The sequence below is a fragment of the Vicia villosa genome, linkage group LG2 (assembly GCF_029867415.1).
Source record: "Vicia villosa cultivar HV-30 ecotype Madison, WI linkage group LG2, Vvil1.0, whole genome shotgun sequence".
Lineage (NCBI taxonomy): Eukaryota > Viridiplantae > Streptophyta > Magnoliopsida > Fabales > Fabaceae > Vicia > Vicia villosa.
The window spans coordinates 160,090,087-160,105,019 of NC_081181.1; the positions used below are offsets into that span (position 1 = coordinate 160,090,087).

At 33.9% G+C, this 14,933-nt stretch overlaps 2 protein-coding genes across 3 annotated transcripts; both read right to left on the reverse strand.

Moving 5' to 3' along the window:
* Window positions 1-4,409: 4,409 nt before the first annotated feature.
* On the reverse strand, window positions 4,410-6,382 carry LOC131647255 (GDSL esterase/lipase At3g27950-like). The gene is made up of 5 exons (XM_058917164.1): window positions 5,969-6,382; window positions 5,664-5,864; window positions 5,351-5,523; window positions 4,962-5,232; window positions 4,410-4,839 (listed from the first exon to the last, which is right to left on the reverse strand). Exons 1-5 carry the CDS (start codon window positions 6,228-6,230, stop codon window positions 4,601-4,603), a joined length of 1,146 nt encoding a protein of 381 aa, XP_058773147.1. The 5' UTR covers window positions 6,231-6,382; the 3' UTR covers window positions 4,410-4,600.
* Window positions 6,383-8,096: 1,714 nt separating this feature from the next.
* Window positions 8,097-12,382, reverse strand: LOC131652737 (L-aspartate oxidase 2-a, chloroplastic-like). 2 transcript variants are annotated; one of them, XM_058922686.1, is made up of 8 exons: window positions 12,229-12,382; window positions 11,235-11,384; window positions 10,380-10,737; window positions 9,965-10,207; window positions 9,788-9,844; window positions 9,615-9,695; window positions 9,300-9,361; window positions 8,097-9,141 (listed from the first exon to the last, which is right to left on the reverse strand). In XM_058922686.1, exons 2-8 carry the CDS (start codon window positions 11,372-11,374, stop codon window positions 8,127-8,129), a joined length of 1,956 nt encoding a protein of 651 aa, XP_058778669.1. In that variant the 5' UTR covers window positions 11,375-11,384; window positions 12,229-12,382; the 3' UTR covers window positions 8,097-8,126. The 2 variants fall into 2 exon arrangements, with proteins under 2 accessions (XP_058778669.1, XP_058778670.1); XM_058922687.1 differs by having other exon boundaries at window positions 12,188-12,367.
* Window positions 12,383-14,933: the final 2,551 nt, after the last annotated feature.

The following is a 14,933-nucleotide window of genomic DNA, read 5'->3' on the forward strand; positions in this document are numbered from 1 at the left end:
TCGTGTTATGGTTATAGTTTATACCCGAGTCTCAAGGCTAGGGGTGAGAATAAGCATGGTAATATCAAACCTTAGAAGGACTGAATCTAGCCAATGATAGATGTTTAAAGCCCGAGTTTGGTCTACAATACATTTTTAAGACTTGAGTCTGATCTATAAATTGTTATAGACTTTTTTTGATTTGACCTAACCTTTTTAAAAGCGTGGTCTAGCTTGAAAACCTGTTCAAAAGTATGTTTTACATAAGGATTTCAAATAGTTTATTTTACCTTTTTTTTACATAGACAACAAGATCTATTATATACTATTTAACAAATTTTCTAATAATATGCATATATTGACTGAATTATAAAATTTCATAGGTTTTTTTAATAGCATAAGTTTGACCTATTTAATTTGGCTTTTAAAGAAAATGTAAGCGTAGCATTTATTAAATAAGTCAAACTAGGTTAAAGCTTAAATGCGTCAAACTATAGTCTCATGTAGATCAGCTTGACGTATTTTCAGCCCTGCTTAAGACACCGAACAACTACACGTACATGATGTCAGACGAACTTCCCTGGTTAATTAGCATGCAGTGGATATCAAAACCGGCTATTAGAACCAATTTTATGTTTCATGCTTTGTCGGAACATTGTTGGGTTAATCTTCCCAATACACACAAAGCTGGTGAGGATATATGTTAGGAAGCTAATTCAAGAACCCTAACAAAGCTAATAAAAGCTCTAAAATTACAAGACAAATACAACTATGCTAAGAAAATAAAAGATAAAGATAAACTTTGATTTCTTTGATTGATACTCTAAAATGTGTCAAAGACACTACATATATAATGCTCCTAATGGATAAATAACTAAAAGCCCAAAAGCTATTAAAAGCCCAAAGCTATTAGGAATATTCTAGAAAATATAATAACATCTAATACATCAAAATACTAATAAAACTAATAATGAATTATTCTATTAAGTACCCTATCATTATCAACCCCTTCAAAAACAACATTGTCCTCAAGGTTGTAAAACTTTATTGCTGCATAACTTTCCTGGATCCAAATGCTTGATATGATGAGATTTTCTTAATGTAGACACACCCATAATTTGACCCGAACTCCAATGTTGAAAGTGGGCAAAAGAATTTGGAAAGTGTTTACAAATAGTTGTCTGCCTTGCCACCATTAGCATGTTTGAGTTTGTGAAAACAACATCAAATTTACGATCCTTGTGTAGTTGGCAATTATGATCTTTAACCTGATAAGAAATCAACCGCACAGCCTCCACAGTAGCTTCACCACCATGTTTACCCTCATTTGTAAAGAGTGACTTAATTGTGGAACAAAAAAGTGTCCTTATGGCATCATTGCTGGAGCTTATGTTTCTGACAGTCGCCTCCAACAAGGTTTCACGATAGTTGAAATGGGGATTTGATTCAAGCAAAGAACAAATACAGCTAACTGCGACAAGCTGAAATAAAGACTGCTTTTCTAACGCTATCAACCTTTGCAAGTAATCCTTGTATGCAGAGAGGAGAGTTGATTCATAATGTAGTACGAAGGTGACGAGGATGGTAGGAAACCACATCCTGCATTCAAATGCTATAGCTTTTGCAGTGAAAATATTGTCACCTGTGATCATTTTGACATTCACACACCAGCATGTTAGCAAGCTTCCACCGTGGTCTTCACCGCCGAACGACACGGATCCTTAATACCAACAAGTCCTAACAATGTTAAACCATTGTCTTTTACCACTATCTTACTGTTTTCTTCTTCATCTCCTAGCTCTTGAACTTCAACTTCAACATACACGAAAGTGATACAACGAAGACTACTAGCTGCCATACCTTGAATAATGCTTTCAAATTATGACATGGTTTTAATATCAAGATGTTTCACAATACCATAAGCATCATAGTATTTTGAACACATTCTTAGAACCATCTTTGTTGCTCCTTTCCAATGTGCATTCATTTTGTTGTCAATATTTCTTCTTAACAAAACTCCACTTCTTTTCTTTTTTGAGTTGAAAGTCTCAACTTGAATAATAGAACAACTTTTTGTCAAAGTTTCCATCCCTGTATTCAATTCCAAAACAGCCCAAGATAATATTGCCTTTTTTGTTGGACTACCAGAAAACTCAAATTTTGAATCAGAGTCTAATTTAGATTCATGAACACCGCCAGTTGTATTATGAGCAACTCCTTCTTTGATCAATTCAAGAACAAATGGATCAACATTTAAATATGCATTCCTCCAAGCAACTGATCCCCCTGAGGAAGCTTGTAAACAGACATTACAACAAGAATAGCATTACACCAAACAAAAGGATGGTGATGTTCGATATTCGATAAAATCGAAAGGATCAACATTTCAATGATATCAGATTATTAATACGGCAAAGGAACCAAAGAGTAACACCGTGAATGAACTCGTTAGGCGATTGAAGATTTTTATGGAGGTTCTGACAAATGAGGATCATCTCTACTCTAAACATTTCACCGGTCTTAACATTCACAATAGAATCCTGATCAGCCTCAGAGTAATCCAACTCTATAGCAGCGAAAATAGGACTCTCAAAAAGTTGACGCAGGTTCACGTCAGGTGGTGGAGGTACCGTCGTAGTAGCGGCGTCAATCCACAACACAATCTTAAGCAAAATCTCAAGCAAAGGAGAGGCAAAATTATCGAGACAATGCTTCAAATCAATCTAAAGATCACTAGAACGAGAATGGACACAAAATTTCCCAAAAATTGAATCAGTAGTACTAAGAATACTGATAATGGAAGTGTAATAGTTAACTTGAGATGCATTATGGAGACTGGCGACGAGTTTAGGGAGAATCGTAGGCCATGCTTTAGGGAAATCGTGTTTACCGATGATAACTAGGGCTTTGCTAAGTTGAGATTGGATTCTGGGATAAGCAGAGAGCATGAGAGGAACGAATAGGTCGTAGTCAGCGGCGGTTTCGTGGAGGTGGAAGAGAGCTACGGAAGAAGATTCCTGAGCATCGCCGGATTCATCAGTTTCCTGAGCACATGTCATATCTGATTCGATGACAGGGAGAAGATTCTCATCGGAGGAAGGCTTGATTTTGACAGCTACGGAAGAAAAGTTGGACCTAGGAACCAAGGAATCGTCGAACCTGTTTACGGCGGCGGAGAGGGCGGCGCGATGAACATCTGATGCCTTTCGAATCTTCGACAAATCCAAGGAATCATCGTCACCCGTCTACCGAAGTTCTTTCTCTAAATTGCGGTTGGAGGAGGAAGGGCTCCAATCGGATAAAAATCCACCTTCAATGAAAAGTGCTTCTCTAGCGACTGAACCTCCTTTGCGAAAATTAGGGTTTCCACTGCTGCTTCCGCTGTTGTTGTATCTTCCTCTGTCGCTCCCTCTTATACTTCCACTGCCCATTTTCTTGCTTCGATTGAACAATCCCGGTTGTGGTTTGTTATTAGAACGTGATTTGTAGTCAATCAATGGCGGTTTTGAGAATTTTTTTGACGATTGTTTGAAACAAGGGTGAGAAACTGAAAATTGTTTTTCAAAATCCCTTCTAACCCTACAAGGATTTGGATGCCTAAGTTGTTGATGAGTTGGGTTGATTGATGAAATTTCTTGGTAGTGAAACTGATAGTTAGTTTCTGGCAAGTGAAATTGTTGTGTGGCTTCTGGGTAATAACTATTCATATAGGTGGACTTGGTGAGTGTTTGTTGTTGAATGAATGGTTGGTGTGAAGATAAAAGTTGTTCTTGTGGGTCGTTGTGTGGTTCATGACCCCGATTTGGATAAACATATGAATATGAAGGATGTGTTATTGAATAAGAGGGATATGGGTTAGGTATATGTGGTGAGTATCCATAATTTGGATACAAATTTGGTGATGATGATCCAACATGAGAGTAACAAGGTGTAAAAAGTTCCCATGAAAAAGATGGAAAGGATGGTGTGGTGGGAGTGGTGTCTATGGTGGAGTGGTATGGAAATGAAGGTGTATGATAAGAATAATCCATAGGAGGATTTGAGTACATGGATGAAAGCACCAATTGTTAGGAAGCTAATTCAAGAACCCTAACAAAGTTAATAAAAGCTCTAAAATTACAAAACAAATAAAACTATGCTAAGAAAATAAAAGATAAAGATAAACTTTGATTTCTTTGATTGATACTCTAAAATGTGTCAAAGACACTACACTACATATATAATGCTCCTAATGGATAAATAACTAAAAGCCTAAAAGCTTTTAAAAGCCCAAAAACTATTAGGAATATTTTAGAAAATATAATAACATCTAATACATCAAAATACTAATAAAACTAATAATAAATTATTTTATTAAGTTCCCTATCAATATATTGCTAACGACTCATACTAGATATAAGAAGTATAAGTATAAGGACTAGATATCGAAGTTGCAAATGATACCACAACTCTAAGCTTCTCTATATTGCTTTCATTTCTTGTGTAGATACTCTCTTTATAATCACTACACTTCATAAATCATCACTTTCATTACAGTACATTTTCTTCAAGTGTATGTTTAGTACATCAACATACATGTTCATGCTCACTAAAACAACAACTTGAAAATCTAACTACTTAATCATGTATGACATGCCTTCACAACTGAAACTGGTGGATCAGATAAATATCCATACAAAATTTGTTTAGCAATCCATTGATTTGCTGCTTGGGAGTAATGTATACCATCCCAACTAACATGTTGTGAAGGATTATTACATGGATTTCCATAAACTGTTCCGTTTATTATCGCCTTCTTCCCGCAATTTATATGGTAACCGTAGTAACTTCCACAGCAAAATTCCAATGGATTCACAAAACCTGCCACAAATCAATCAAACATACAGGTTAAAATTTACAGTGATTTTTTCGGCAATAACAAAGATCAAGACGCGAACATGAAAATTAGTCAATGCGTTGTCTTTTGGAGATTCGAACATTACCTAGGCTCTTTGCATCGCTGATAAGTTTATATTTGGCTGCGTAAACATCAACATATGTAAATTTGGCTAATGGAAACTTTCTCCTTAGCTGAAACACTTGGTCTTTTAGCTTCCTGTTATATTCTTGAGCAATCTCATTGTGCGGTTTAACACAGCCGTTTCCATCCAAGTTACCGTTCTTGTGTTGATAATAGATTATGTCATAGGGCAAGCATCCGATCGGACCTGTATTGTGAATCCAAAACACCCTTGCACCTTCATTGTATAGAACCTAAAACATAGTAATGACAAGTGAGATCGAACAAGTGAGATTGCAATGTAATCGAAAGCAAACAAATCGGAGAACTAGCTGGTGCTCGGTAGTCCGGTTTATAAAACATGGTTTTTACCTGCACTGCTTGGGCGAACTGACTCAAGATATCAGGAATTGAGGTTTTAACCTGTTCCTCAGAAGTGTGCTGCAAACCAATGGCAATATCATTTTGTCCAATATCAAAGGTGTAAAGGGCCTTAGAGAAATCCTCATTCCTCGGAAGACCGCTTCTAAAAGGCGGTTCTGTCCCTATAAATAACATCGCATAGGTTCAATTTTCGTAAGTTTTGCAACATCAACACTACAGAATGAAAGTATGTTTATTGTCCGACACATAAAAAATAGACGTAATAAACAAGAATGGGAATGCAAAGTGATGAGAAACTAACTGTTGTTAGAGAGTTGATTGAAGAGAATATTGGAGTGTGATTTGAACAAAACAAACTGAGATACTTGAATACCAAGGTTGATTGGACTGTAACCGCCGGGACGAATGGACGCGCCTCCTACTGCAAAGTTTGCACCATGTCTGTAATTTGATCCAACTGAATTCAAATATGCACTTAGATATGGTAGCTTCAACTCCTCACCTGCAAAGATCCAACATTCTCTAACATTCTTACACAAGTGCTTAAATCAGTAAATAAGCTAATATATGCTAATCTGAATCTATGATGATAATGCTTCAACTTACTGATAAAATCGATGATGAGACGACCATCGGAAGCTCTTCCTGAGAGGCTTCCGAAAAAGCTTATGCCATTAGGAGGCTTTACACCAGTGAATAATGCATATCCAGCTCCAGTATCAGAATTTGAGTCACCAAAATTGTAAATTGCAGGGTACACGCATTTCGTTGAATCATAGACATTGTTCTGAGATGAAACTTGAATGAATGTAAATGCTACATACAGATTGAAACACCAAAGTAAATGAATTAATCTCCTAGAATTCATTGTTGAGGAGATTGCAGATTTCACTCACTCACTGTATGGATCATGGTTTCAGTGAGGTTTGTACTTTATTTTATATATGAATACACCGACAATTTTTGTTGCATACAGTTATTTACAAATCACACAGTTGTCTTCTTGCATAAGTTTGCCTCAAATTGATTAAACATTGAACATAATTACAAAACCATGCGCATAGATATTTATCATTTTTAATTATACCATTTTTTATTAAAAAAAGATAAACAAAAGTTTTATTGCTGTGAAACTCATAATCACATCGGAAGAATTATGAAGAGTACGATTTCGTGTCATCATTTATGATGCATTCAAAATCATTGTAGTCATTAGATCGAGATCAGACATCCATAATTTAAATTTGATATTTTTTATTTATTTTAACAAACACGATAATCATAAGGACAAAATTTAGGTACAATTCTTTAGGTGTGGTTCTTACTATTTTCCAATGAAAATATAACAAGTGTCTAATTTCCTCTTACATGTATGCAAATTTCTCTTATTTTCACTCACTAAATAATATTTAAGTATATTTGTCATAACACCTAAAGAATTGTACCAAGTTTTATCCTAATTTTAATTGCGTGAATGCGACAGATGTAGCTTGAGTTAGACGCGCGAGTTGAAAACTACTTGAATCACACCAAGAAGTGAATTTGGCAGTACTAATAAAATAGATAGAGCCATTGTACATTTTTAAGTTGTAACAAAATCATTTCCCATTGAAAGAAAACAATCACATGTTTTGGACCACTATGACAAAGTAACCTGTCCCTATCTTAAACTCTTGGCAAAAAGACAACAACTCACGAGAGGGCCTTCACATCATAAATACTTAATGTGAAAATAATAATTATATCAACTACTCATATTATAACTGAGAAAATCCTAGCTATAGTTAGAAGATCAAAAACTGAAATTATAACCATTCATGATTATTCATGATTTTGATATGCATGTGCAAAGAAATGGGAGTCCAAAGTTTAAATGTGATTGAAGCTTAATCTAAGATCATTGTAGCCAATATGTATCTTTAGAACAAACATGAAATATCACCTGTGATTCCCAATACATCATTTGTTCCTACGCATGATTTATTATATGCTAATGCTAGTTTTTAAGAAATGATGCAATAATGAAACAATGAAAAGTAACACAACTATATGTATACAACTTTGATAGAAACATTCTAACAAATTTGTAAGTTATCTCAATGTAGATTTTAGCATTAATAAATGAAAAACTGTGCAAGAAGCATCTCCATAGTGAGGTTCTAACCAATGATGCAGGGATACTCTTTCGAACGTATATTGGCGGCATATTTGTACGTATCAGATACGATACAGCATAGATTTTAGAGTATTTGTGCTTCATTGGTTGCTGCAAGAAAAACATGTATGCATGCAAAAACTAGAATGGTGATGACATAATACATAAAAATATATATCTGAGATTTTATCACAATCTCAAACTGATAAGGCTGTTAGAAGAGAGAGTGACACAAATTACCTATACATATATATTTGAGCTCTGGCCTTAGAGGTTACAAGGTCAAAGTCTTAGCAATGAGTTGACACCTCATGGATAAAATAATTAGTTGACAACTATAAGGGAGAGGAAAGACATTCTGAATAGCAAATTCTAGCCAATGACTATTCCCTTCTCTTTTGGTATTTATTTTGCTGAATTTCAATTAAAGTTACCTATTCATATATATATATATATATATATATATATATATATATATATATATATATATATATATATATATATATATATATATATATATATATATATATATATATATATATATATATATATATATATATATATATATATATATATATATATATATATATAATGGTAGAAATTGATGCCTTATTGATACATAGGTTGCTTGTGTAATTGCCTAGAACTCCATGTACTGTTCAAATGTGAACTTGGAAAAATGATTGTTGGAAGTCTCTCACTTTCCTCGAGATTCGGAAAATCAATGGTGTAATGCAATCCGCGGCTCTCGCGCCTTGAAAGGGCACTGCTAACCACCAACTTAGCACAACAAAAAAGGTTTCTCATTTCACAAATCTCAGGGAACACCATTGTCGGTTTCCATTCATGCCTAAACAAGTACTCCTCCCATTTCGCCTCAAGACTACCGATTTTTTTCTCCGCTGTCTCTAGCCATATTGTTGACCTCACAATTCCTACGTAGTAAAACATGATAGATTGTAGTTCTTTCCTCAATTCATCCGTCGCAGATAAAATTTTGTCTTTGGCGTTACTTCCAAGTGAAAACGGCACAATAGGTCTTGGCCATGAATTTGATGCGGTCAGGTCAAGGCTAGAGCTTTTCATTTGATCTACAGACGGCTGAACAGCTCTTTGTGCGAAAACGAGTGCCTCGAGCAATGAGTTGCTAGCAAGTCTATTTGCTCCATGCAAACCTGTACATGCTACCTCACCGGCTACATAGAGACCTTTCACATTCGTCTCTCCTTGGAGCCCGGCATGAACTCCTCCACACATGTAATGAGCAGCTGGAACAACAGGGATCGGATGACGTGTTATGTCCAAACCATACTGAAGACACGTTGAAGCAATATTGGGAAAATGTGAGAGAATTTGGTTCTTCGGCTTGTGGCTAATGTCAAGGAGCACATACTTTTCGTCACGCTTTTTAAGTTGGTCGTCTATACTTCTTGCGACTACATCTCTTGGGGCAAGCTCCGCCCTTTCATCATACAAAGGCATAAACCTTTCCATGGCTAAATTATAAAGGATGCCACCATCACCTCTTACAGCTTCAGATATCAGAAATGCATTATCCCTAGGCTTGGTTGGTTGTATAGGAAGCCCTTCATCGGCTAAGGCGGTCGGATGGAACTGTACAAACCTGCATCGATCATGATTTTTAAAAAACAGAAGAAAAATATCACCACAGAAAGGAACGAAATACGATATACTCTATCATAAAAAACACTAGAAGACTTGACATGGGTATCCTTATTCATTCACCGGTAAATATTAACAGTTATGAAGCAATCAACTTACTCCATGTTAGAAATCACAGCTTGAGCTCGGTGTGCCATTGCAATTCCATCTCCGGTGGCTACCTGTGACATTAAAACACAAGTTAAATTAACATTCAAATAAGACTTTCAATACAGTGCAAGAGATACAGCATATACAAATCAACATATTAAGCATGCAAAAACTAGAATGAATTTGATGGCTCAATGTTTTTAGCTTAACGTAGAACGCATTGCTCGTTTATTTTTTATTTATACTTCAACCATTGCATTATCAAAATTAAACCAAGCAGCAAAATAGGAAAAGGAGAATTCAAACTCTAGAAAAGAGAACTACCAATGGATTTGTGGTTTTAGGATAAATATGTCCAGCTCCCCCTGACGCTAGTAACGTCGCCTTTGAAAGAAATCTTACCACCTAAAAAAGCTAAAATAGATTAAAGATTAGAAAATATTCACTGATGGAAGTGATTTTGGTCTCAAACAATTACACGCAATTACTTTTCCCACCTCTAAGGTTTCAGTATTCAGTGTGTCAACACCAAGACAAGTTATATCAGATCCATTCTGTAACAACAGTGGCACTTTTCGGTTAGTGAATGCATCAAAACGTTCAAAATGTTCTTCAAAATTTGAACTTCCAAATATTTCTTAGGAATACCGGAAAAAACAAAAAAGAGAACAAACCTGACAAGTGAGAAGATCTATAGCAAAATGGTGTTCAAACACAAAAATATTAGGATTGCTGGTAACTTCCTTCAATAGAGCACGTTCAATCTCTTTTCCAGTCATATCAGCAGCATGAACAATTCTATTATGTGAATGACCACCCTCCCTCATTAGATGCAAGTTACCGTCTTCCCCGTGATCAAACGATGCGCCCATAGCAATTAGTTCCCTGACTCTCTCTGGTCCTTCGGTACAGACAACCTGGAAAAAATGAATTAGAAGGTAATGTTATAGAAAATACCGTTGTTGTAATGCTCAATGCAGTAGTAATAATAAGCATTTATGCTATAAGTGCTTAATTAATTTTTTATCCAAACAGAGCCAGTGTTGAGAGAATAATTTACACGGTAAATCTAATAGGTCTAGAACATACCCGAACACTCTCCTCGTCACAAAGATAAGCACCAGCTACAATGGTGTCCTTCATGTGACTCTCCACAGAATCCGAAGGGCATAGCACAGAACTTACACCACCTTGAGCATAATTTGTGTTGCATTCATGAGGCTCAGCCTTTGTTATGACTGCAACAGTTCCATATTTTGCAACTTCAAGCGCATATCTGAGGCCAGCGATTCCACTCCCAATGACGGAAAAGTCAAAGTATTTTGTATGATCGTTTTTTTTGGATGAAGAAATGACTTTGAAGAATTTCTGATTCTTACAAAGCGGAGGTTCAGAAAACTCGCATCTGTGTATCTGCAGTACCTTGGAGTTGGATACCCATTTAGACCTAAATATATACACCGCAAAACAATCGAAAATCATTAGTTTCTCTAAAAAGAATGAGTCTGAAAGTCTATCTATGAAGTAAGATTTCACAATTTGACTCTAGCAAAGAAAACAAGTATTCTTCCATGAAGCACTGACACAAATACCAAACAGGACACTGACACGTCGACACAGATGATAATTTGAAAAAAATGAAATTATCGAAAGTAACCACATGTGTCAATTTCGGACACCAGATAGTGACACATTTTGAATCTGAAGTGTTGATGTTGCATAGGTACTCTTTCTTACACATGTTACCATTAGCAAGATCCGAGATCGCTAATCTTGATTCCTAGATCAAAATCTTCTAACCGTACCTTGAGAATGCTCCGCGTAAATGTTTTAACAGCTAACTAACAACAATGGAATGACTCTTGAGAAGCAAAGAAGGTCTCATATTTAGATAAAAAAAAACAGATAGTGAGATATGACATAACTATGCATCAAAATGTTCACCATGAAAGATCTTTTCGCAAGTATCTCTTGATTTTGATAGGCATATCAGAAACCCGTGCAGTTCTTCTACAGCTTTGTCTCTTGTAGTCTGCCACTCTATAATGCAATGTGCCCCTTCCAGCAGGTATACAGGTTGCCATTGCAATGTTTCTGCACAAAAAGCAGAAAGAGACTAAATTTAAGTATGTATTAGCATTCTAAATCTCTTGTCACAAGCAGACTTTCACTCTCGCAATGGCAAACAACAAACTCCATGAACTATGCAGAACCAAACTCATGACCTAGCATAAGCAAACTCTCGATTAACAAACGACCGTTCAAAGTTTGTAAGAAATGAGTTTAGCTCATCTGAAGTGAACAATTCACTTTAGAGGCTAAAATAAGTAACCTCAATCGTTGATTTGTGTTGATGAGAAATTCAACCGTTGTTTTTTCAACACATTCATGATTTATTATGCAAGATCAAGTCACGTCGACCTTGATTGTCTGACATATGTTGCGTCTAACATTCATGCCACACCGACATATGTGATTACATTCAATTACTTCCATTTTCTCAAATTATGGTATCTGTGTGACAGTGCTTCATAGATATTCAATATTTTTAAAATACCCAGATTGCCAATTACAAACAAGATTTCAGAAACAAAACAAAAAACAAGTCTTTAAGGAAAATATTTAAGGAGATAAAAAGGTTGGGCAGAGTAAAATTTTGAACCAACAAAACACAACAAATAAGAGCCACTCACATACCAACAAAAACATACACATAAAAAAACATAAAATTTAGGATAAACAAAAAATTGACATAATTAGAATTGTTTATTTTCCTGCAAAAAAGCCAACTTCAAAACAAACAATGTTAATTAAATAATAAAATAAGAACCACAAACACACGTGCTTCTACTATTTTTTCAATGAGAAACATGAAATTGAAGTTAGAAATGGAGAACCTGGAAGAAGCTCTGAAAGCACAGAACAAAAAGTAGCGTACCGGTTATTATTGGTGTATGATGATGAGTGAGGACACCAAAAAAGTGTGAGGTAAAAAAGGACTTTAGCGTTGCTTCACAGAAAATGAATCTCAACTAACCGAAAGTATGCTCAGTGGAAGAATATTTGCTCGCAACATAACCATGAAAATATAATGCGCAACATAACCATGAAAAGGTTTATAGTACTACTAAGGTTAAGGTTTAAATATTCTATTTATATTAATGGCCTAATAATTACAACTGTTTGATAATGTAAAAAAAATTATTTAAAAAAATAAAAAATAAAAAATAATATTAAAAAAATCATTCACTCAATCAAAAGATATGTAAGAGTAGAGCCTTAATGAAAAATCTTAGATGTCAAAACACATAAGAGGTGGCAACAATAACCATAGTTCAACCGGATGATATAATATGTACAAATAGGGGATGAAATAATATGTATAAATAGAGTACGCATTTCCACTCCGTTTCCGTTTAAGTCTGTGTTACAAAAGTTTGGAAAAAAATAGATCGAGTTTTGTTGAAGATGCAGACCTAAAATTTTAGTCTTTCTCATAAAAAAAATGAGTGTGGGGCGAGACGGAATTGCGGATATTGCACCTTTTAAATTTAAAACCTGCAAATTTTCATGTTAATATTTACACCCGCAAAAATAAAGTAAACATATTAAAGAGTACATACCTAACACCTTAACCTCTATAAAAAAGTACAGACAAAACAAATATGTCTAAGAGGCCGGATCCGTTTTGCTTACAAACATATGAGTTACACCACCAAAACTTTATGTAAAAAAACATCTTCACCTTTTTGTCTTCGGCCACCACCTAAAAGGAATTTTAATTTTATGGTGAAAGATGTGTTTTTTTAGTGTTAAAAATTCAAAAATTTACCTTTCCAAATAACTCATGTTTTTCAATTAGATTACTTAAACGTATTGACGAGCCTCTCCTTATTAAAGGAACGAGGGTCACATAATTGAAGAGTATGAGCGTAAATTTCATTCGGAAGAATGCATGAGATCCCCGATTTAAGAATGTTACATTAAATTTAGCCAAAAATAAACTCGTATTTTAAAAATAAACTAGTAAGATACCCGTGTATTTTAAAAATAAACTAGTAAGATACCCGTGTTTCCGTACGGGTAAATTTATTTAATATTGTATGAAATTAATTAGATATATATAAATTTTTAATAAATAATTTAATTACAAATGAAAAATATTATATAAATTTAATTATATTAAATAATTATATAAAAAAATAATCTAGAAGATGAAGATAAAAAAATGAAATTTTAACATTTAAAAATAAAAATCATCTCTCAATTTATAGTAATTGTTGATTAAAATAAAATAGATACTTTGTTGATAATGATCCGTGAAATAAAAAAATGTATTTGATCCGATATAAAATATATTTAAATACAAATATAAAATGAACAATAATCATATGAATTTAATTGTATTAAATAATCTTTAAAAAAATCTTGAAATGAAGAAAAAAAAATTAAAAATAAGAATATTATCTCTCTAATAAAAACAATGATTGATTAAAATAAAATAAGTATTATGTTGATAGTGACCCGTGATATTACAATATTTTTAATTTTATTAAAATTAAAAAATAAATTATTTTTTAGAGTTGATACATAAATAGAGAAAAAAAATTAAAATGAAAGTAAGAAAGTGTGGGAAGAAAATTTGAGAGAAATTTGAAATTTTAATTAAGAAAGAGAAAGTGTGTAATGATCGATTAAAATAAATTAAATGTTGTATTAATAGTGACCCGTGAGATAAATAAATATTTAATTTTATTAAAGTTAAAAAAATAGATTATTAATAATTTTTGTGATTAAATGAAAAAAATTAAAACGAAAGTAAGAAAGTGTGGGAAAATGAAATGTGAAAGAAATTTCAAAATTTAAGTAAGAGAGAGAAGAAGTGTGTTGGGAAGAAAAAGTTGGTTATTGAAAAGTTGGACCAATGAGAAGCCGACAATTGGCGCTTGGTTATTGAAAGGTTGAAAAAGTGATATGTGATTTTGTTAGTTACCAAATTGCCCTTTTTTATTTGTAAAGAAATTTTTAACTAAGGGCATAATAGTCAGATTGGTCAATCTTTTATTAATTGTTTGTATAGTAGAGTAGATGTGATATCTTTTCTTCTTGCTTGCATACCTTAGAACCTCAATGTAATAGTTGATATTATTTCTTATATGACCAAGTTGTCTTTGGTCAAAACTCCTTTGAGTGGTTTCCACACAGATTTTTGAGTTGACTATCCTCTGAACCGAACTGAGAGCTTTAAGAAGGTTAAACTCATAAATCCCTTAACCTTCTTAAAGCTCTCAAGCATAATGGATATTCTCAATAACAATTCTTGGAGACGGAATTAGGTCTTATTGGCCGAACATGTATAATTCTTCGGTGTTATTTCTCTTCCCTTATCTCTTTTATTTTTTAGTTATTTTTCTTTACTTTGGTTTTCTGCTGCATATTTTCAATTGTTTTATAAAATGGTTTTAAACTCTGATTTCTCAAATAATTTTGTTTTAAATCATTATTTTTTTTAAAACTCCACATTTTACCTCATCTTATGTATGGGTCATATGTCCAACACCACGAATCAAAGCTAATTACACACAATGGGTCAAGTCTGACACCACTCATTTGATAATAAAAGCTATCTAATCTGCCCATGAA